The 22,982-nt window shown below is 53.8% G+C and overlaps 1 protein-coding gene across 1 annotated transcript; it reads left to right on the plus strand.

The window, feature by feature from the left end:
- The first annotated feature begins 1,334 nt into the window (after positions 1–1,334).
- CARD10 (caspase recruitment domain family member 10) lies at positions 1,335–17,522 on the plus strand. The gene is made up of 21 exons (XM_054386826.1): positions 1,335–1,773; positions 3,187–3,432; positions 3,786–3,923; positions 4,244–4,569; positions 6,534–6,716; positions 7,075–7,230; positions 7,353–7,478; positions 7,650–7,844; positions 7,943–8,089; positions 8,833–8,948; positions 9,203–9,243; positions 9,908–10,028; positions 10,494–10,674; positions 11,507–11,630; positions 11,989–12,229; positions 12,946–13,015; positions 13,349–13,448; positions 13,926–14,084; positions 16,203–16,324; positions 16,965–17,080; positions 17,315–17,522. Exons 1-21 carry the CDS (start codon positions 1,335–1,337, stop codon positions 17,520–17,522), a joined length of 3,555 nt encoding a protein of 1,184 aa, XP_054242801.1.
- Positions 17,523–22,982: the final 5,460 nt, after the last annotated feature.

Raw genomic sequence — 22,982 nt, forward strand, 5'->3', positions numbered from 1 at the left:
TGGGATGCACAATGCTCTGGGCTACCCTGTGGGATGACCCTGAGGCTGGGAGGAATCAGGTGAGCTGGCATTTCTTATGAGCTTGTTATCACCTTGGTAATCTCCTGTTCAGAGCCCACACTGTCTGTCCTGGCCGCTGAGGTCTGAGGTTTGACACAGTTGAGAGTGATGAAATGAGATGGAAATGGGGTTGCTAGAGAAAATGAAAAACACTTTAGTCTTGGAGGGGGCGGCATGTGATGTTAGGACTCAACCATGGTGTCCAAGTTCATCTCTCCAAGACCCACTGGGGTAGTCCCATTGGTATGCACAGGTCTGGGCAACTGAATACAGGGCAGGGTTGGAAGTTACCCTATATGGGCTCTTTTGGAATGCTGTGTGGACAGACAGATCCACTGCTGGGATTGCTGTGGCTACTTGGACCAGGGGAGGAGGAAGGCTGCTTGGTATCTGCCCCTGGCTTGGGAGACTCAGTGCTTGGTCAGACTGCCTGATGCAAGCCTCTGCATGCCCTGGGCTTCAGCTCAGTCACGCTGTGCTGGGATGCCTCCATGCCCAGCTCCACCCACAGACACTACTGAGGGCTAGGGGCCAAAATGAAACCTGTGATATCTTTTTGGCCTGAATCGGACTTCTTTCAACCATCCCCATTTTCTACGCTTTCTTGACACCCCCCCCCCCACCTCCTTCCCCCCTCCAGAACCAGCCCTTACACCTGAGGTAGCCAAGCTACCATTTCAGGAACTCTTCGACCAATAATGCTCCTGCCCACCCACCTCTTCTCTGCAGGGAGGGTTGGGGAGGCTGTGCCCTGCCGGGAGAGACGTCAGAGCCCCGCTGGTGGGCCAAGCCTGGCTCCTACTTCCCCCGCCGGCCGTGCAGAGGTGAAGCCGGGTGCGTTTCGGAAGGGAAGTCACTGGCGAGCCACATCCTTCCGGAGAGCAGCTCCAGCCTGGGGCTGGGGAGACAGGGGAGAAAGACGGGACACACGGAGAAAAACCCTTCCCCAACTTGCTCGGGTGAGAAGCAGCCGGAGGGTCTTCATAAACCGGGAGAGGCCGGGGTGAGGGGGTGGGGAGCCCATCCCCGTCCCGCTGCTGAGTGCCCCCGCGACCCTGGGGGCGGGCAGGGCAGGGCAGGGCTGGGCTCGGCTCGGCTCTGCATTGCCCAGGGGTTGCCGGTTCCCTCCCAGCCGGCTGGAGGAGGGAGGAAGGGAGGGAAGAGAGGGAGGGAAGGTGCAGTGGGGTGTGGAGAGCGCTTCAGACACACCTGCCGGGCGGCGAGACGGGCGGCGGCCGTGGTGCGGAGAGGGACGCAGCCCGCCTGCAGCGGGGATGGCCGGTAAGAAAGAACCGAGCCCCTGGCGGGGAGCTGGGAACGGGTGCTTCTTTCCGGCCCCTGAGGAGCCCATGGGAATGGCGCTGCCCCGCTGTGTCCCTTCTCCTGCTGCCGCCGCGCCTCTCGGCATCGGGGCGGTGGGCATGGGATGCGCACGGGCTTGGGAGGGGGAGATGATGGAGGGTGTTCTCTTCTTTCCCTCTTTGCCAGCCAGCTCCTCAGGGCTGACTCCCGGCTCGCCATTTGTCGAAGAGCGCCGCTGGGCTGGCCGAAAACTGGGGGAAGCGCTGCACCAGCCCTACCTGGAGGGGCCACGGCGGGCAGGAGGAGGGGTCCTGGTTACCAGACCCCTGCGCCCTCTTTCTGGCGAGCCTGCCTGCCGTCGCAACTTGCACTGCCGGCTTGGCCTTCTTGGAGAAGCACTTGGATTTAAAGGCATAAATCTGCCGCCGAGGAGCGGAGCTCAAAACAGTGCAACTTGCATGACCTGCTGTTGTTTCGTCCCTGCCCACTTGTGTCCCTGTGACAAGCGAGCCCGTCCCAAAGGAGAAAGAGCAGTTTCTACAAGAAACGCTGTTTGCTTTCTTTATTCAGCCTAGGACAATCCTGATCCGTATCGGTATTTAGGCTCCTAAGCCCTTTGGTGCTGGAAATCAGACACTGGAGTATCTTTTGTGGATTCAACAACGCTCTGTTATCAACTTCATCCAGCAGTCTCTGAGCCTCCCATATTTGTACTTGGAGGATTAACTTCTACACAGCTCTCTCAGCCATCCTCCTTGCTGTGCTAGTTGGCTGGCTGAAATTTCATGATATCATTCTCACCACAAAGAAAGAAAAAAAAAACCCAAAATCCAAAGAAAAGAAAAAAGAGTGGAAGATTTATTTCCCTCTGTCTTCATGCAACATGAACCTCTACCCCTGCCCCAGGTGATGTTTGGGTGGCTGGGGGAGGAAAGCCAGACTTGATGCCAGCCACCAGAGCAGCAGGCAATGGTACACACTGGGAAGGATGGATGCTTTCTGGGGCTCCGAAGATCTTTGCTGGGCTTTGCCTTGCCAGTGAGAAGGATACCTGCTGGCCTGTGAAGCAGATTTTTATTTCTCAAGTGAAAATGGATAACGGTGGTTGAGATGATGAACAGCTGGGAAGAGTTCCTTGCACATACCTGCTCCATCACAGCTTGTGGGACTTAATGGAGCGGGTTCACTGCTGCTCTAAGGGGTTTTGGTCCATTGACTTCAAGGGGTCCCTCTTGCTTTATTTGACTGACAGAGGGATTGCCTTCTTGCTATGTATTTGCAGGACTCCACATGTATGTGTGGAAGATAGATGGAAAATATGCTTCTATGACTTCCCTTTGGCTCCAGTACCTGTAGCCAAGGTGTTCCATGGGATGGTGCCTTTGAGAACTTCAGTTTGGTCACCAACACTTGGGGCATGCACAGGGCAAATGGATCCCCAGGGAAACCTACCCCATCCAACTGCACCATGAGAAACCATGTCCCAGGATGTGAAAACTCCTGGTTCTGGAAGTTTCCCATTCTCAGGGAAGGGGAAAAGAGAAGATGTGTGATGGTCAGAGGGGTTAAAGAGTGCTTTAGGGATGAAGATGACATCTTCCCTAGTCTTCCTACTTTATGCACCACTGCCTTCTGCCTCCTGCATATCTAAGGCCCTGGGTGGACACTCAAGGTCCTGCTGGACTGATTTGTATGTGAAATGGCTTCTGAAGCGTCTGAGTTCCATTTGTAAGACTACTGAATCATTTGCAGGATCAGACCTTGACTCACATTCTCCCATGCCCGTTCATGCCTTTTACCCTGTGCTTTTCCATCATTCCTCAGGCTTTCTCTTTTCTTGTATCCTCCTAGCCCTGGAGAATGCCTCTCTCCAATCCTGCAGCGCCTCGGAGCAGGAGGAGGAAGAAGACAGCGTCTGGGAGAAGATTGAGAGCGCACGGCACCAGCTGACCCGCTCCCTGAACCCAGCCAAGCTCACCCCATACCTGCGCCAGTGCCGCGTGATAGATGAGCAGGACGAGGAGGAGGTGCTGAATTCGTGCCGCTTCCCTTGCAAGAGCAACCAGACAGGTGGGAGAAAGGACAAGCCTGCACTTAGATGGGCCTGGTTGGTGTAGGACAGCCTGAATGCAGCGTGTGGTGGTGTGGCCTCCTCCCGCTGCAGTGCTAATCAGGCTTTGCTGTCCTCTGAGATGCTCTGATGTTCTCTGCAGCCAGACCTCCCTCTTCTCCTCTGTGAGCCTCCCGCTGGGTGCACACAGACAAGGGCAGCGCTCCCACTCCGTTCCTTCCTCCAGCCATTTCCATTCCTGCGGATGGAAGCAGAACTGGTGGAGATGCCATTTCATATCACAAAGCTGGGCTATGCTGTTTGCTTTCTGGTTTGCAGGTGATTCATCCTTGCTCTTTACCCCTTCTTCCAGGTTACCTGATGGACATCCTCCGGCGCCGTGGGAAGCGAGGCTATGAAGCCTTCCTGGAGTCCTTAGAGTTTTACTACCCAGAGCACTACACACGGTTGACAGGAAGGGAGCCAGCCCAGCGCTGCTCTATGATCCTGGGTAGGGGCAGGTGCTCTGTCCTCCCTTCAGCTGCTGCTTGAATGGCAAGGGCCAGAAATGATCTGTGTGCATGCATAAAACCTTGGGTTGTGTCACCTGTGTGCAAGGAGCTGTGTGTCAGTTTTGTGCTCGGGGCCTGACAGAGAGGGGTCCATATCTATCTGTGATGGGACCATGGTGTTGTAAGCCTGGGATGACGGGCTTCAAACCTGCAGGAGTGTTTGTCACCCCTTGATTGAAAACAGAGTGTTGGGTTGGTTTTTTTGCATGTTACTCCTGTCTTTGCAGCCAGGACCTGATTCTTCTTTGTGTGTCCCCAGATGAAGAAGGCCCTGAGGGACTAACTCAGTTCCTAATGATGGAAGTGAAGAAGGTGAGGGCTCAGCGGAAAGAGCACCTGCTGAAGGAACACCAGCTGCAGGTGAAAAACCAGGCGTTAGAGCAAGAGCAGGCCCGGCTGGAGCAGCGGCTGCAGGAGCTCCTGAAGGTGCAGGAGCGATGCCAGCGGCTGAGAGAGGAGTGGGACTCCAACAGCCTGGAGCTGCTGAGGCTGAAGGATGAGAACTACATGATGGCCATGCGCTATGCACAGCTCTGTGAGGAGAAGAACATGGCTGTTCTGCGGAGCAGGGACCTGCAGCTGGTGGTATGGCCCCAAGTAGAATGGGGGTGGGCAGTTCCCAACGGGGAACTGGGTGTTGGAGGTCTGAGGACTCAAATTGATGCAACCAGAAGTTGTTGATGGCAGGTGGGATGTGTGTCTCTGCTGTTGAGTGGGAGCATGCCCTGTGCAGAATAGTGCATCCAGGTCATAGCATCATAGAATGACTTGAGCTGGAAGGGACCTTAAAGGTCATCTAGTTCCAAGCCTCCTGCAATAGGCAGGGACACCTCCCACTAGATTAGGTTGCTTAAAGCCTCATCCAGCCTGGGCATGGGCATGACATGGGAGATAGATCTCCAGTTCCTACCACAGCTGGAGATACATCACTTAGAGGAGCCACAGTCAGTTCCTCAGAGTAGCTGTCAGGGTGATGCCTTCCCTGCACCTCTCAGCTTAGCCATTGGTATCATGAGATGCCCTGTCTGCTCCTGGACATGCTTGCTGCCCTGTGCTACCTGCTCTGCTGATGGGCAGCCGTGCTGTGTGCTGTGTCTGGGCACAGGTACATGCATCCCGCTCTGTCAAAGAGTGTGTTTGTGTTTGCTTCTTCCCAGGGCAAGGGCTTGCATTTCCCTTCTAATAAAGATGGTGGCTGTGCAGCCACCCACACACGGGGTGTTGGGTGCCTGTGTGTTGCCTGGAGCTGCCCAGCTCACCTTGACACTCATAGGGGTGTTTTGGCCCAGACTACATGCCCACCCAATCCCACACCTCTTTGTGTCTCTTGTGATGTTTGGGAGACTCATGCCCTGCATACCTGAAGGAATTTGTGACACTGCACTCCAGCTGCCAAGCTCTCACCTCCAGCAAACACATGACTATTTCCTGCCTGGGCAAGGATAGCCCTACCTTGAACTTATTAATAACTCAGTTTTCTCAGTGCTCTGCTGCCTCCTGGCATTCCCCCTCCAGTCTGGGCCTGGACCTCTCACTCAGCTCTGCAGTTAACTTCCATCCCTCATTCTGCTCTGCCAGTGCTGGGGTCTTTTCCTACATTTTATCCATTCCTGCCAATGCCAGCTCCCCTGGGCCTCATCTAAGCAGGGAGGTGAGTCACTTGTGGGTGACTGTGGGGTGAAGTAATCTCTCTGGAAGCAGGGTGGGCTACCAGGTCCCAGCCTGCCTTCCCCTCCTGACTCTAGGGTCCAGAAGTGACTTGTCCCAAAAATGCCATTCTAGGTCTTTTGGGCAGATCTGCAGTGCAAGTCCCTCCTTGGTAAGTTTGGCAGTGCAGCTTAGGGGTCAGTGGCTTTGAGAGGTTTGTCCTGCCTCATTTGCTCTCAAAGCCTTACCTGGCTGTGAAACTCTGGATCTCAGATCAAGCTCATCAGTCATTACAGGTCTGTGAAGACCTCTTTTACTCCTAAAAGTAACTGACCTCCCCTGTTTCTAGGGACATACTAGTGGAGGAGTGTGAGAGCAGGCCAGGGTATGATGATGCACCTGTGGTACCCTGCAGCCTCAATCATCTTGATTTTCAAACACTTTCCAGGTCAGAGGTGGCCTCCCTGCACTGAATAGTCTCCAGTGGATTTTTTCTGTTGCAAATTTGCTCCTCACCTGTGCTAGGAGCTTGGAAGCCTTTGAGATACTCACAGCTGCTTGCCCTGGCAGCACACCAGAGGTCCCTGGTCCGCTTGTGGTCAAGCCAGCTGCACTAGGGATGCCCCAAGATAGCAAGAAAGTTGTTGCACTGAGAGAGGATCCTGAGACTCAATGCACTTACGTAAGAGCATCTTCTTCCTTTGCCCTGCAGGGAACAGCTTATGTGCACAGCTGTGCTAACCCTGGCCTAATGGTAGGATACTCCTTTGCTGGTTGCTCATCCTTTGCTCTTCTCACCTTCACACCCTTTCTGTGCCCAGCATCCTCTCTGCTTCACTCTCCCACTAAGGCAGAACTGCAGGGCTGTGTGTGTCAGACTTTGTTTCTCCCCTGGGCTGCAGGTGGACCAGCTGAAATGCAAAGTGACCAGCCTAGAGGAGGAGTGCAGCCTGCTGCGGAAGCAGGCGTCTGTGCCGCCCCAGCGAGAGCCTGAGGAGAGAGGACACCCTGACACCGTGTCCGAGCTGTGGGCTGAGAACCAGCGGCTCACGGCGTCGCTGCAGGAGCTGCAGGGAAGGTTGCAGGTACCTGGTGAGATAGGGCAGGCTCCAGGTCACTTCCTTTCCTGGGACACCCTCAGTGCTGATGACATGGGCACTGGAAAGACAGGGAAGTCGCTGTCCCAGGCTGGCCTGTCCCTTCTGCTGAGCATGTTGCTTGACTGTGGTGGCTACCAGTGCTTCTGGGTCTGAGCAGTGATGGGTCCTTGTTTCCAGCTCTGTGACTCTTACCTGTCCTCACAAGCATGCCTTTGTGCTTGGGAGCGCTCAGTAGAGTAATGCAGGAGTGATAATGGTAGTCATGCCAGCCTGCCTGCTGCTGCCCTGGCCCAAGGCTCCCTCAGTGCTTGTGGTGCACTGATGGTACCCTCTTGCCTCCTAGAAGCCTGGTGAGGACGCAGTGCCAGGCTCTGAGCAGATCCTGCTGGACATCCTGGAGCACGACTGGAAGGAAGCCCAAGACGACCGACAGGATCTCTGCCAGAAACTCAACGACCTGCAAAATGAGCTGCAGTGGGCTGAAGAGCTGAGGGATAAGGTAGTATCCATTGCTGTCTCTCTCCCTGCACACCAAGCAGGGTCTGGAAGACAGGGGAGGGGGCTGGGAAGCCATAGCAGTCACTTCCAGTAGGGCTAATGCTTGCTTCTTGCTGTTGCCAGTACCTCCAGGAGGTGGAAGACCTGCAGCTGAAGTACCGGACGCTGCAGAAGGACTGTGATCTCTACAAGCATCGTATGAGCACAGTGCTGCTGCAGCTGGAGGAAATTGAAAAAGAGAGAGATCAGGTAAATTGCTTTCCTCCCTGACTCTCCACCTCCCAGCAGCAACATGGCTTTTGTCTCTGCTCTGGATACCCCCCTTCTTCCCTAGTGGCTCTTCATCCACACCAGGATGGGAGGTGGGGATTAGTAGTGCAGTTTTCTGCCTTTCTTCACGCTTAGCCTGGCTCCTTGCAGGCAATCCAGAGCCGTGATGGGGTGCAGCTCCAATACTCCCAGAGCCTGCTGGAGAAGGACCAGTACCGCAAACGCGTGCGGGCCTTGGAGGAGGAGAGGGATGAGCTGCTGAGCAAGCTGAGCCAGGCAGAAGGGCAGAACAGCTCACTGGAGGCACAGCTGCAGCGGTGCCAGGGCAGCCGCAGCCTCAGCAAGGTGAAGGTGGTTAGAAAGAAGGGGGAATGGAGAAGGCAAAGGTGTCAGGACTGATTTCTAGGGCATGCAACGGGATGATGAAGTCTCTTCTCTCCCAGATGTGCAGCTCTTCCCACTCTCTCTGCTCCAACCTCAGCAGCACCTGGAGCCTCATAGACAACCCTACCAGCTTCACAACTGGACTTGTGGACGTGCTCGGAGGTTCGGTTATCCCCTTCCCAGGGGATTCGGCCATTCAGAGCATGGTGAGCCTGTGACCATGAGAGGCTGACCCTCAGTGAAGGGCAGTGGGGACCCACACTACTCAGGAAGGGCACAGAGGCATTGGAGTGGATTCATGATGGGGCTATGACTTGGTGGAAGACTAGGCATGGGAATGTGGTGTTAGGTGGGAGCAGATCCCAGGCACAAAGCTTTGTGCTCTCAGCCTCTGACAAAGTGGTCAGTGCTCCACCAACCTGTGCATCACTCAGCTGAGTGGGAAAGAGAGGGAAGTGGAACTCCTTTCATCCCCTATGACACCCTAAAAAATCAGCAGCCTTGTGTAAGATGTTCTCCTCCCCAGAAGCTGTTTACCCCTGCTGAAGGAGAAATCTTAGCTCTCTCGAGTCCTGTAGCAGCACTGTATTGTTTCAAAGGGAGTCAGGCTCTTTCCTTTGACCCTTTGAACTCTCACCTTAGAGCACCCTAAAACGTGTGCAGTGCCATAGGTTACTCACACCTCTGGGTGTGCAGAGGCTGAAAGTGAGGTGTGAGGTAAAGGCTGGATGCTCCCTTCATCTGCTGCTACCCTCACAGCTTGTACATTGCAAAAAGATGCAGTGTCATCCATCTGTGTCCAGGCTCCCTGCTTGGGAAAACAAGGTCCCTCTGTGTGGATGGCTCCTGAAGAGGCATGTGTTGAGCTGTTTGCAACCTGGCAGAAGGGAGGGGAGAGGTGGTGCTGGGTGTTGGTGCTAGCAGGCATCTCTCGTTCACTCTGCCCAAGGAGGCGACTCGGGAAAGTGAGAAGGATATCAATCGCCTTTCCACCTTCCCCTTCCCCCCTTGCATCGGCTCCATCCTCCGCCGGCAGCGGGAAGAGAAGTGCATGCCCTACAAAAGGTGATTGCTGGCGTCTGCTTCAGTCTGGCTCTCCTCTGTGGGGGTTGTGGGGGCCAAGGAGAGCAGGCTGGCAGGGGATGAGAGGACCTGGAGCGGGGATTTGAAAGTAGGAAGGGTGGCCAGGAGCTGCGTGCTGATTGGGACGTTACTTCTGGGGGGTGGGAGAAGGCTGTGGTGATGGAATTGAGAATGGGATGTAAACAGGCTTTGGAAAAGATGCTCCCCCACAGCTTCTCTTTGTGTCTCCTTTGTAGCTTGTCCTGCGGCTCCTTCAGCAGCATTGAAGATGCAACAGGTACCAGTGTGGGGGCTTTTCTCAAAGGACTTAACTGAAAAGAGGAGGTGATTCTAGGAAAAAGGGTTGGACAGCTGATTCTCCCTCAGACCTTTGGTTTGTGCAGCTCCCTTTAGGGCTGTGTACTCACACATCCCCCCTGTGCCTTGCCAGTCACAGCAGTTGGGAAAGCTTGCATTTCCTCTGCAGGGCAGCTAGCTATTCACACCAGCTCTGTTTAATTCATGGAGAACTTGTGTTGGGGGAGTAGGTAACAGAAGGGAGAAATGCCTTTGCCCTGGGGTGTTACTGGATACTCCCTTCATCTGCTGCTATCTGGGTAATGGGTTGTAAATGTCCTGGAGTGGTGCTCCTGGTGCTGACAGGTCCTGTGGTGTGTGCTGGTGGCTGATTTCTAGGCATATCTGTGTGACCCTGGCTGCTGCTGCCTTCTGACCGAAATGATGATGTAGGAAGCAAAAATTTGCTTGTTCCCAGGAGACCTAGGAAAGCTTTCCAGGATGGTGACAATTCAGTCACCTCCCTGCAGCCTTAATTTCCTAGTCAGATGCTAGAAAATGCTTAGGAGGGTGTGACACAGACCCTTGGCCACCTTGAGAACATGAGCTCCCTGCAGTGCTCAGAGAAGTGATGTGCCCTCTCTCCCTCTTGCTCTCTTTCCTAGGCAGTGGCTTTGCTGGTGCCTCGCTTGGGGCCTTCTCCTCTTCTTCCAGCAGCACCTATGCCAGGGTGAAGTCAGAGATCTGCTTGTCTACTCTTGCCAGCCGTGAGGAGGTTACCAGGAGGTGACTGATACTCTCCCACCTAGGCACTCTGAGCTGACTGCTTGGGGGAATGTTTTGTGGTGCTGGGGGGCTACATGTGGGGAACTCTTCTGCCTCCCCCTCTTGCAGGCTTTTTCTTGCTAGTGTGAGAGGAGGGAAGATGCTGTAGTCCTAGAAGGACTCCAGTGTTTTGTGCTGTCCCATTTGTTATGGCAAGGGTGGGGATGTTACCCTGGGCAGGTCACACATCTGTCAGGATGAGGACAGGACTGTGGGAGCACAGCTTGGCTTTGGTGTTGGGGGTTGTAGGATATAAGGGGCTGTGAGGGTTCATGAGTATGTCCTGGTGATGGCTGTGAATCAGGAGCTCTGCACTGCAGAGCTCAGTACAATAAACATCCTGTAGTTGGACACAAAGAACTGGGGACTGATTCTTAGAAAAGGCAGCAGACTTCAGTTGCTGGACTTGGTATTTCTCCTTGACAGGTCACTGGTGGTACAGCTTACTAGCATGGGTCATCCCAGCAATGCCTCATCCCAGGAGAAGAGGCTTGGAGCAGACATATCCATCCTTGGAGGGAACAGGACAGGGATTTATGTCCAGTGGGTCAAGCCAGGCTCACAGGTTGAGGATGCAGGACTCAGGGAAGGGTGTCGACTCATTGAGGTGAGTCTGGGAACAGGTTCACTTTGTGGGTTTGTAAGGAGTGTGAAGTGACTCTTGGTGCAAGCTGACCTCTACCTATCTTGACATCCACCTCCATTTCTCATTTCCCAATACTGCTCCCTGCCTAGAGCTTTTTGTGCACAAACACCCATCCAGATCTCATGACACTCAAGTGTACCTGTGCATGTAAAAACACTGAAACCTTCTGAAGCACTTCCTTCGGCTGTGGGAGGGGAGAAACAACAGGAGTTGCACAATTAAGATGGCAGCATGGCTGTATGTCCCTGGACTTGTCTGTCACCTTGTAGTAATTCAGAGCAAACTGAATCCTGCATCCCACACATGCCCGCTGCAAAGCAATCAATTCTTGGAACAAGATTTCTCAGCCCTTTGTGACCCTCCTGAGATACAGAGAATATTTGCTCTGAAGAAAGCTCCTGGAAGCAGGGAAGGGCATTTGTTTTGGCAAGAATGACAGCCCTTGAAATACAGCTACACTACTTGAATAAATATTCCACCTGTACCTGAAGACAAACCAGCTCTCCTGCCCCTGCTCCCACACACCTTCATGCACACACACACACACACACACACACACACATGGTTGTGTTCACAGCAGGCCTGGCATCTGGGTGGTGGCTGGAAGCAGATATTTCAGAGGAAAAGGGAGGGGACCAAAGGCAGACTGAGGACGCCTTGTCCTCAGAGCTTTCCCTGGGCCTCTGAGATTTATGATTTCCCTTGCTCTCTAATGTTTATTGTGTAATCCTGATGGGTGAGGGAGCTGGGGGTGGATCCTGCTCTTGGTCTAATGCCATGGGGTCCTTGCTAGCTGAGGGTGCCATCGCTGAAAGAAGAGGTGCTGTCCCTGGAGAACTGCACACGGGAGGTCGCCTACCTGAGCCTGCTGCATTGGCATGAGCCTTCTAGTCTCGTCTTTCAGCTGGACTTGGAAGGTAGGACACTGGCAGATAGGTCTCCTCTGAGCCTGAGCTCCCTGCTTCTGTCTCCAGCACCTCCATCCGGCTCTGGAAGTAAATCTTGGTTATTCTCTTTCCTCTCCTCTTTGGTCCTAGGCCACCATGTCTGACACAGGGGTTGGCTGTAGCTCCAGTAGCTTTCCCTGTCTGGTGTGACTTGTGCATCCTCTGAGTTACAGGATGGAGGTACAGACCTTCTGTCTGTTTGCCTCCTCTGCACCCCTCCACCTCAATCCGTAGCATCACAGCTGTGCTGGGGACTTGACTATCTCATCAGTGACAGTTGTCTGTCTCCTTTGTCCCCACCGGTGACGATCTGTATCTCCTGCTCCAGGATACCAGCCTCTGCGGGAAGCCTTGGAAGAGGGGAAGAAGCTTTCTGGGGACTCGTTCTACGTGCGCACCAACCTGTCCCTCCTGGAGCCGTCGGACCCTTACGCGCTGTGTGTCAAGTGCAGGGAGATCCTCCACGTCACCGACACCATGCACAAGGGCCGGCTGGAGTGGTACTGCTCCCGTGTTGATCCCCTCACCATGAGGGACCTGGACAAGGGGACAGTACCCAACTACAGCAGGTAACCAGGGTGAGGAGGAAGGCAGGGGATGTCTGGGGTACCTGCCCCATTTATGTGTGGTGAGCATTCCCTAGGAGTCCCGAGGGGCCTTGACCAGCCTCTTGATAGTATGGGTTCACAGTATCACAGTACATTAGAGCTTGGAAGAGACCTTAAGAGGTCATCGAGTCCAAGCCCCTGCCAGAGCAGGATCGCTTTGGGTAGTCAGTGCAGGAATGCATCCAGGTGGGTTTTGAAATTCTCCAGAGAAGGAAACTCCACAACCTCTCTGGCCAGCCTGTTCCAGTGCTCCATCACCCTCACTGTAAAGAAATTTCTCCTCATGTTGAGGTGAAATTTTCTATGTTCAAGTCTGAACCTGTTGTTTCTAGTCTTATTATTGCGCATCACTGAAAAGAGCTTGGCCCCCTCCATTTGGCACCCATCCCTCAGATATTTATACACATTGATGAAATCCCCTCTCAGTCTTCTCTTCTCAAGACTAAACAGCCCCAGGGATCTCAGTCTCTCTGCGTAGGGGAGGTGCTCAAGTCCCCTAATCATCCTCGTGGCTCTAAGTCTCGCATGGGAAACCAGTGTGGTACTGTTTGTCCTTGATAATGGGAGGCTGAGTGAGGGCTTTGGTGTGCCTGTGCTTCAGTGGGTCTGTGGGCTTTGGCAAAGGGGGTCACTGGGGGCTCTAGAGTTGCTTGAGTGTCAGATCTCGGTCTTTTCAGGGCTCACCAGCTTTTGAAGATCCAGGAGAAGGGCCAAATGCCTGGGCAACAGAGGGGCCACAGGATTAATGTAAGCCAAAGAAGCCAACAATGAGAGCCATGTGTGTGTGCCTATGGCCACCCCACTGCCTCAGCACACATTCTCTCCCACTCTCTTGGTAAACCAACTGCTACAGAGATGGCAGCTGGGTTAGCAAGCAGAGCCGGGGCTGGTAGCCCAGGCAGTGTTACTGCTCTGTGGCTGCTTTCCTTCACCTCTCAGCTTCCCAGACTGAACCTGATGGGTGGCTGACTCAGTCCAATGCTTTTTGTGTGTGTGCTCTATCGTCTTTGCCAGTGATTTTTCTGCAGCCAGCTGACATGGTAGATGCTTTAAGTTTTATTGCCCTCGCTTTCTCTCCAGCTGAAGAAGCGGGCCTTGGATCAACTGCGCCTGGTGAAATCCAAACCACAGAGAAGCACAGAACAGCCTCAGCAGCAGCTGTGGCTGGACCCCTGCTCAGGTGAGCTGTTACCCCTGCATCAGTCCCATCATCCTCGGAAGACCCACTTGTGGGCACTGAAGAGACACTGGCATCTGGGATGCCTCAGCTTCTCTGTCTAGGATCCCTTTTTTAACTCTGCTAATGAGATTTTGGGAAGCTTGTGCATATTTAAAGCCCCTGATCCTTTTCCCTGGGCTTCTGGGGTTTCCCTTACTTCTATGGTTCTTGCAGTCATCTAACATTTTGTGGAGAATAAACTGGTGTGTAACTCAAGGGAGTTCCAGGAAATGTGCAGAGGGGGCTACAGCCAGGGTATCTACCAGTGAGTGTTGTAGCCAGGGTAGGATCTTGCTGGGACATAGGATGGTTGGTAGGTGCCTCTCAGTCAGGATGAGGGGACAGTACAGGAAGAATGGGATGGTCTGTGGGCTAGTGACAGGACTGGTCTGCCATGTTCTCACCTTTGGATTTCTCTTCTTCATTCCTGTCTTCCAGACCCGGACACAAACCTGAAGCCCTACAGCCTGGTGCGCCCTGTGGTGGTCAAGACACCACGTCCTGTGGTGCTGTCCCCTAGCTGCATTGCACTGAGGCTCATCAGGAACCTGCTGGACTTGCCCACTTCTCGCCTGGACTTCCATGTGTGCCTAGCAGGTAGGGAGCAATGAGTGGTTAACGTGTCCAGAGTAATTTCAGGAGCCTGTGGCTGAGTGAGGTAAGGTACACAAGTCTCCTACTTCTGAAGGCTGCTTTCCCATTTTACTTCCTGCTGCTGCTTACCCATACAGTGGGAAGCCAAGATGTTGCTCAGAGAGCTCACTCCTGTGAGGGCCTCGGTCAGCCCAGCTCAGGGAAGAGGTGCTGTTAGTCTTGGAAGTATGAGATGTGATCCTATCAGATTCTTGGAAAGCACATCAGGTGTTTCTTCAGTGGCTAAGTGTGGGGTCTCTCAGTCTTCCCAGACAATATCTATTGACAAGTCACCTTTCTGGGCTGAGTGTCTGCAAGATGTTCCCTCCTGTTTTTAACTGTGCCCTATCCCTTTGGCCTACAGGGAAGCCAGCTCTCCCTTCTGGCCTCCTGATGCATGGGGATCCTCTTTCTTCCTTTGAGAGTGTGGCAGTGGCTTTGCCTTGCTGCTCTGGGTGGCTTTTCCCAGAGATGAAGCCCCTTGGCTGAGGTGGGATCTGGAGGTTGACTTCATACCAGTTCTTCCTTCCCAGTCTTAGTGCTGTTGTCCTCCTGCCAGCAGCATGAGGCACAGCACTGCAGAGGTTGCTAGTCAAAGGGCTTTTTGTCCTGTGGGGAATTTTCCCAGGGGACAGCTTCTTTCCTCCTCCCTTCTACATCTCTCTCCTTTCCCCCTGTTTAAGAGTTCTCCCTTTGCCAGCTGCAGGACTGGCAAATGAATGGGTATGTTTGGTGGGGACGGTGCTGGCGGTAATGAAAGATCTTTAGCTTGCATGAAGAATGGCTCTGAAAATTTTGGCCACCGGTTCTTACTTGAGTGACTTTGGGCACATATCCTGTCCTACTGAGCCCTCTGCAGGGACCCCCTCACATTGCATGGGGACGTGCTTCGAATGTTGCTGCTTGCAAGTTACATGGAGAGCAAAAGCTCCATTGTCTGCTGTCAGTTTTGCCTGTTGTGATGGAAGAAGGTGATTTGGGAGACCTGAGCTCTTCACTGCCCTTATTTTTCTTTGGAGAGCTCTCTAGCCAGTGCAGAGCTAGTATGAGCCAGCTGATCTTCCACAGGAGCCTGCTGTCCCTAAAGTTAACAGATGGCTTTGCAAGACCCAGCTCCACTTGAGAAGTACCTCTACTACCAGGCAAAGGTAGCAGAGGATGCTTAGCCAGCCTGGAGCTTGGGAGAGTCGGAATGTGTGCTGGACTCAGTTCCAAACATGCCTTCTCCTAAAGAGGTTGCTTTATTTCTATCTTAAAGGGGTAGCAGCATCTAAAAGTTGTGTTAGGTTTCCTGCTTGTGTTCCAGTGGCAGTGTGGGCAGCTGCCTAGGGCAGCATGGTCAGCAGGTAAAGCATCACTGGGCTACAGAGCCTGAGGCTCCCAAGTGTGGTCTCTGTGTGTGGGCACTGTGTCATCTTCTGGGGCACCTGAAAGTCATTGCTTCAGCCAAGCCAGACCTTACTATCTTGTCAGTTCTGCCCCCAGTTCTCTGCCTCAGCACCAGCTGCCTGCTGCTCTCTCCTGCCTGGTATTTGCTTGGCATCTTGGCTGCTGTCCTACTTGTGAAGCAGGGGTATGTGGCTCAGGCTGCTAACAACGAAAGAAGGTTTAACTTCCTCCCACTGGTAAGATACACACTCCTCTTGCTTCCCCAGCCCTGCCACTCAGTGGAGCCATCTACAAGCCCATGCAACTCACAAACACTGCAGGAACCCGACCTGGCAAAACAAAGTGATGATTTTTCTGCCACGCTCTGTTACAGAGAGGGTGGGACAGTGTGGCAGGGGGCAGATAAGGGCTGTGAGCTGGTTTAGGGTGCTCTGCTGCTGCAACCTAAGCGCTGCTCTTGGCCTGCGAGGTGTCTTTAGCTGAGATCTGTTGCTTGTTCTGCACACAGAGAGCTGCAGGAGGTCCATGGCAGTGTGTAATGTTGTGTAATTGGACTTGCTGTCCAGAATCCATAAACACTGCAGTCGATAAGTGCCAGCATGGCAGCTGGCACGTGGGATCTGAGATAGGAAGTGCCTACAAGAAGGAGAAGGGGTTGATCTCTCCCTTTTCATTTCTCCTCTTGGCTTGCAGAGAAGCTGGCAGAAGGGGATCCCAGTTCAAGCCATGCTCAGGAGCATCCCGTGTCTAGAACTGCCCCACAGGACTGGAGGGAGAGCGAGCAGATCCGCATGATCCGGGAGGCAATGGAGAAGGTGCTGAGCTCTTTAGTGTTGGGAGAAGGGGCCAGAATGGGACACCCCGTTCAGACTGGAGGAGAGGGGAGGGGACAGCTGAGCTGGGGAAGGGAAAGGGTGGTATGGTGATAGAGAAGGAGCTGCTTACTCTATAATTTGGAAGGTGTTTTAGGTCCAGATGCTGTGGGGTTGTGGAGCAGCAGATAAGGACATTTCCAAGTTTCTGTTGAGCTCAATTGAAAGAAATGGCAATGGGGGATTTGTGGGGGAGGTGGTAGGAAGTGTCATATGCAGCACTGACCTCCCTGCTCTCGCATTTTCTATCTCTGCCAAAGCAGGAACAGCACTGATCAGGACAGACAGAGAAATGTGGGTCTGTGGGTTACAATGATGATAAAGGGGATGTAAAGATGGACTGTGGCTGAGCAAGGGCTCTGCTTGGCTTTTGGGTTGGGTTGGCGGTGATGAAGTGGCTGACCCTGCTCTTTAATCCTCCCCTTCCCTCTTGGCACTGTTCGTAAATCCCACATTTAATGGAATTACTATTGGAAAAGCAATGATATTTCACAGCATGGGGTTTGATTTAATGTAACTGTCAGGGGCTGGGGTTATTTTTTTCTCCATTTAAATCAGTAAATCTATTCAATTTCCCTTCCAGAATAAACACTGTCTGCTAGAGCTGGGAGTTCAGAGTGTGAGGGATCTAATTAGAAGTGAAATATACCCCATAGTTATCCATGTCGAGGTCACTGAGAAGAATGTTAGAGGACTCAGGTAAGCAAAGATGGAGGGGCAGAGGAACATGGATGAAGGGCATCACAGGAGGAGAGACAAACCCTTGTCTCTGTTCAGAGGGGAGAGACAAGGACTGGGGCAAGAGCACTGTGTGTTGGGGTTGGCTGTTGTGAGGAGAAAAGGACAGGAAAATTGGCTTTGTGCAAGAGAGTTCCTGGGTATTTTTGTCACCACTGTGCCCAAGGGTAATGCCTGCCCCTGTGTTTTCCCCAGGAGCTTACTGGGGAAGGTGGGCCAGCGGGACTCGGAAGTGCTGAAGCTGTGCCGCAGCGCGGAGCAGGGGCTCCATGCCCTGCCGTGCTCCTGGGCCCGTGTGGAGCCCCACGCCTGGAGCCATGCCCAGGAGCTGCCCAAGGTGGTTCGGGGATGCATCTTCCAGGAGCAAGCCCGCCCGCTGTGGATCGAGGAGAGCGGTGACTGAGCTGGGGGTAGCAGAGTGGGCACTGCCAGCTACCATCCCCAAGAGATGTTCTTGGAGGTCTCTACCTCCCAAGCTCCTCCAGGTAGCATTGTCCTTCCTCCCTGAGGGGATGCCAGCAGCAAAGGGCCCCAGGGCTAGGCTTTCTTGGCCACCAAGAGGCAGGGAGGAACATGTGCTGCCTCCCCTTCTGAGCTCTCTGTATTTTGTTGGAGAGACATCTTCCACCATCATGGTGGAAACCACCCTGGTGGGTTGTTCCCCATCCCCTTGGGCTGTCTCTGGTACCCAGATGGAGAATGCAGGGGAACTGTGTGAGCTCAAACTCTGTAGGGTTATAACTCACACATATTTAAAACCCTTCTCCCGTTGCCTCTGTCTCCCCTGCCCTGCAGCACTGTGTGCTCTGGGTCCCCCCTTCCCCTGTCTAGCTGGCCTCCAGGCCCTACGGTGCAGGGAGCATGGTTCAGGAGCCCAGTGCCCCACTGGAGTGACACTAAGCTTGCAACAAAGCCTCATTTTATAGGAGCTATACTTTTTATTGCTTGTAAATTATTAATAGAGCCTTCTATTGGCAAACCACATATAAAGGAGAATTAAATACCATTCATAATGGCAACGGGTGGCAGGCTATGGGTTTGTGTGTTACTGGGAAGGTTTGGGTGATGCATGATGGGGTATTTTTCTCCTCCTTTAGCTGAGAATCAACTACCCATCCCCCCAGAGGCTGCTTTTGCTGGTATTGGGCAACAAGAAGTGTGGGGAGCAGAGAGGCTGAACATGCCATGGACCAAGCCCTCTCCCATTTCGACTTGCCCCATTTTTCAGTCCCTTGCCTCTCCCCAGGGCCAGTGTTGGCCAGGTTGCTCTAGGAAAGACAGGGAAAAGCTCACTTGATGTGTCTGGCTGAGGTCTCTAGAGCTTCACATCCCTCTGTGTCCTGGTTACTGTAAAGTAGCAAGCCAGCTAGCTCATCCTCCTGGGGGACAAGTGAGACAGCCCAGCCACACTGCTGGGAGAGTGGGGGTAGTGCCCTTCCATACGAGTGCTGTTCTCACCCTGACATGGGGAAAACAGAGGGTTCAGACTCTGGCAGAGGGAGGATGGAGTATTTGGGTAGCAGCAGCTGTGCCTGCCCACCCTATCACAGTCTTGACTCCTAACCAATCACTGTTGTAAGTCCTGCAGTGGGAAAGGGGTGTGAGGATGCCCACGCCATAAAGAGATGGTGGTTGTGGTGGTAGGTGGTGGTTCCTGGGGCATGCAAAAAGAAAATGAAGTCTGTGGCTCTGGGAAGTGCTGCAGGGCACAAAAATAGACAGAGGGCTGAGCCCACTGACCCTGGGGTCAATGGGAGAAGAAGGGCAACCAGCCCCAGAGTCAGATCCTCTCTGTGACCTCCTTGCCCCTGCGATAAGAGCATTGCTAGTGCCATGAACTTCTGAAGCTCTGAGGGAAGATCAACTTGCTGCTCTTCCTGGGTCCCCTGTGAGGTGTTATTTCAGGCTCTAAACCAGTTGCCTGTGTCTTTTATAAGGACGAGAATGAAGGAGGGAGGAAAGGAAACAAAAAGATTTTAACCTGCAGTCACTAAAATGTAGAGCAAAGTCCCAGCTCTGCCCTGCAGCAATGCAACTCTCCCAAGGAAGGGGGAACTGGTGTAACACATGGCTCCAGATGAAAGCTCCCAAATGACACCCACTCCAGGGGATGCAGCCTGAGCATCCCCACACTGCCAGCCCCCTGGGAGGGTGCTTGCCCTGCAGGCAAACAAAGTGGGACTCTTGTTGAGCTGATGAGAAGTCCCAAAGCAAACTCCCATCCACTCTGGCATGGATTTGGAGATTAGACTTTTCATCTTTGCAGCAAAAAAAAAAGCAGTGCTTGAATACCCAGGGATAACACTCTGCAAGGCCCTCTCATTCAGCACTTTAAAACTTCTCCTGCTCCTGGCACTGGGAACCATCCTCAGCCGATGGCTTAGGCTGAGGGTAGTTGACTACAAGCCCCTTGGTTTTGGGTAGTCAGGTTGTGTTCCCAGCTTGGTGCTTCCTGGCCCTCCACAAATAAATGGATGACCCCTAGCACCAACCTGGACCATCAGTGTTATAAGCTGGGGGAAAGATAGGAAAAAGAAGGTTGCTGAGAGGCAGGTTGATGCTGCCCAAGTCTCCAGGTAGCAGTCAGCACTGCCTTATCTGCTTCCAGGCTTCTTCCAAGGCCCTCTCTTTATTGTCATGTTTCCCCTGAGGCTTTCAGTTAAAGCTTCTTGATTCTGTACACAGGTGAGAAGAGGGGCAGAGGGCTCCAAGGAAAACAGAAAGGACCAGCCTTGTTGCTCTGCACATCCTAGTCCACCTTCTTTGTACCTCTGGGAAAGTGGCTGCCTGCTCAGAGGAATGAGTCACGGGTTAGGTAACCAGCAGAATGCAATTAGCAGCCCTGGGCACCAATTATCAGCTGTAATGGCCTTATGCAAGCCCCTGTAACAAGTCACCAAGAGCAAAGATTTCTCCCTCCAGGCAAAACCTTGGCAAAGCTGCGTGTGTGTCACCCTGGGAAGTCATCAGCCCTTGTCTCCACTTTCCCAGCAGAGCTGCAGCAGCATGGGCTCTCTGTCCCCCACATTGAGGGTCAGCCAGCCCCACCCTGGGGCAGGACTGAGCACCAAATGGCCCCTCCCATCCTTGGCACCCCAGAAGAAAGAAACATCTCAGAGCTCAAGGAGCAGGCTGTACCCAGCTCTAGCATCAGCCATGTTCTGGTTTGTACATGGTTGAGTCTGACCTGTTCCACCTCCTGGCACCATGCTCTGTACAAGGTAGCTTTGAATCCTATTTGTTGGGGACATCACTAAGAACCCTTTGCCTGTGTCTGCCTTTCCCTCCAAGCTGATCAGCAGTTGGACTCAATGATTTTAGAACCTTTTCCAACCCAAATGATTCTATGATCTCCTAGACCAGATCTGGGAGGTGCTGCAGGATGGCTGGGAGCCATGGAATCTGCCTTTACAGCTGCCTGGGGCTGCTGGTGTGTGGCTGAAGCACTCAGAGAGGTTAATTTCTGGTTCAGGAGCAGTGGGCAGCTGTGGGAGCAATCCCAGTATTTAGTGCAGAGGCAGTGGATTGGTCATACCAGCCTCACATCCCTGCAGTCATGGGGGGCCTGAAGGTGAATGATTCTCTTCACCCCAGCCCCAAATCAGTCTAAGAAAGCACTCCTATTCAAAGGCATCTAAAAGCAAAACCTGCGGGGACCCTCTAAAGGGATATGGGAGATGCTCTGGAGATGTTCTCACTTCAGGGGAAGAGTCTTAGAGGCACAGAGAAATACAGGGGAGGAGAGAGGAGAAGTGGATTCAGTGGTTTCTTCCTTACTACAGAAAAAAACTTGTAGCTAGCCCCCCAGCACTGGGCTGGTTTGAAAATGGGCATTAGGCCTGGGGAAACTGAGCAGCTGGGTTTAGCCCTGCCCCAAGGCCTTCCCTTTTTGCCTGGAAAGTGCCTGTGTCTGGATACACGGTGGGAGTGTGGAACAGAGGGGCCCTGACCCCCTGTCCTAAGGTCTTATGTTGAGACATGCATCAGGGGAACCTTTGCCATATGGCACCATGTCCTCCCCACATTTCCCCTGGGTCCTCATCTTATTACTTTTTATTTTTATTTTTTGTGTGTGCTCAGATTGGATGCCCACAGCTTGCTGCTCCCTGAGGAGCCGCTCTGATTTCAGCAGCTTATGTAGAGCACTACCATCCTGCTGTCCCCACGCTTGCTACACAGGGAAGCTGGGGTGGGGGATGTGGATATCATCTCACTTCAGGACTGTCTGCCTCTCTCTAGCCCCTGGCTGCTCTGTAAAGTAGCCTAGAGGGAGCTTGAAGGGGACCTTCATAGCCATCCCCCCCATATCCAACTGAACAAGCAAGAGCATGAAGCATCCTATGGTGCTGACCCTAGAACTTCCCATCTGCGGTGGTCTTTGTCTTGGGATGGCCTTTCATGCCTGTTGATGGTCTCTAGTATCCCTGTCTCTGGAGAGTGCCTTCTCTGTGCAGGACTTGCTCAGCTACACTTGGTATGTTCTCTGTTATGGCCCTGGGCTGCCCCCCTGGCCTTGATTGTAACCAGAGGTTTGGGGTGAAGTTGGCATGAGAGATGTCCTGCCATGCCCAGCTGAGTGAGAGGGGTGGAGATGGTGGGGAAGGACCTGAAGTTACCACCTTGCTGCTGTGACTGTGGAAATCGAGTTCTCCATAGAGGGACAAGACACACCCCCTTCCTTGCCTGGAGAAGGGGAAAAGGAAGAAGCATCACCTTGGACAGCACAAGGAACAAGTTTCTGAGCTCAGCCCTGCTGCAAGGGGCAAGGATCTGGGTGGGCTGTAAACTCAGCAGTGGCACTGAGCCATAGAGGTGGCAGACTCTCCCTTGCACTCTGTGGTGCTGGTGTCCCTGTTCCTGTGAGTGTCACTGACTCTGCAGCTGCCTCGGCAGCAAACTGTCCTTGAGCGTCTGTGATGGGGATGTGAGACGGGGCAGGAGGAGCACGTGGCTGGAGGCAGAGGGAAAGAGACCTCCAAGAGTAGAGACCCAACAGTCTGTCTCACGGGTTGGTGAGATGGGTGTCAGGAGTGGGGGTCAGACACTAGTGTGAGACTCTGGGTCGTACAGGAGGGGCAACAAAGGGACACACAGTCCTGCTTCGGGGAGGCAGAACACGGTTGAAGGGTAGGGGCAGCAATCCAGAGCAGTATCCACAGGAAAAGTGTTGGGCTGGTGAATTCCGGGGGACACCTTGCTCTTCCCAACAACAGTACAGGACCCCGCACCCCAGAGCCCACGTGTCTGCCACCTTCCCTTTCCCTGCGCAGGGCTGAGCAGGGCTGTGGAGGTCGGGCTGCTCTGGGCTGTCACAGAGGAGCAGCGAAAGCAGTCGAGCAACAGGTTTGTCCTGCAGGATCAGCTGTTTGTCACCTCGCGGGTGTCCCGGCATGGCCATGCCCTGCTGAGGCAAACCGCTGCCAGACCCCCGACTCCATCCTCCACCCTCCATCCTCTTCCTCCCGCTGGGGCTGGTGCCCCGCCCCGTAGCCGGAGGCGGGACCGGGGCTGGGGCCGGGGCTGGCAGGGAGCTAAATCTAGCGGCACAGAGGGAGCAGGTGGCGAGGCAGCCCCGCGACACGCATGGCACCTGGCCCCTGCCCTGCAGCCCGGCGCCTGCTGCTCGCCTCCACCCCACGGCCCCTGGTTTGGAAGATGCGCGGTCTGGGGTCTGCTGGGGAACTGGTGCCTTTCGTCCACACTCCCCACCGGTGGCTCTGATCTCTTTTGCCACTCCCTCGACCCCCAGCTTGGGACTCTCGGCCTCTCTGCCAGGAGCGGGATGTGCATTTTCCTCCTGTGGCAGCCACCTGCCAGCCGCCTCGGAGTATTTTTCCATCATGTGTCCCTGCTTTGCTGGGCC

The sequence above is a fragment of the Indicator indicator genome, chromosome 14 (genome assembly GCF_027791375.1).
Source record: "Indicator indicator isolate 239-I01 chromosome 14, UM_Iind_1.1, whole genome shotgun sequence".
NCBI classification, from domain to species: Eukaryota; Metazoa; Chordata; class Aves; order Piciformes; family Indicatoridae; genus Indicator; species Indicator indicator.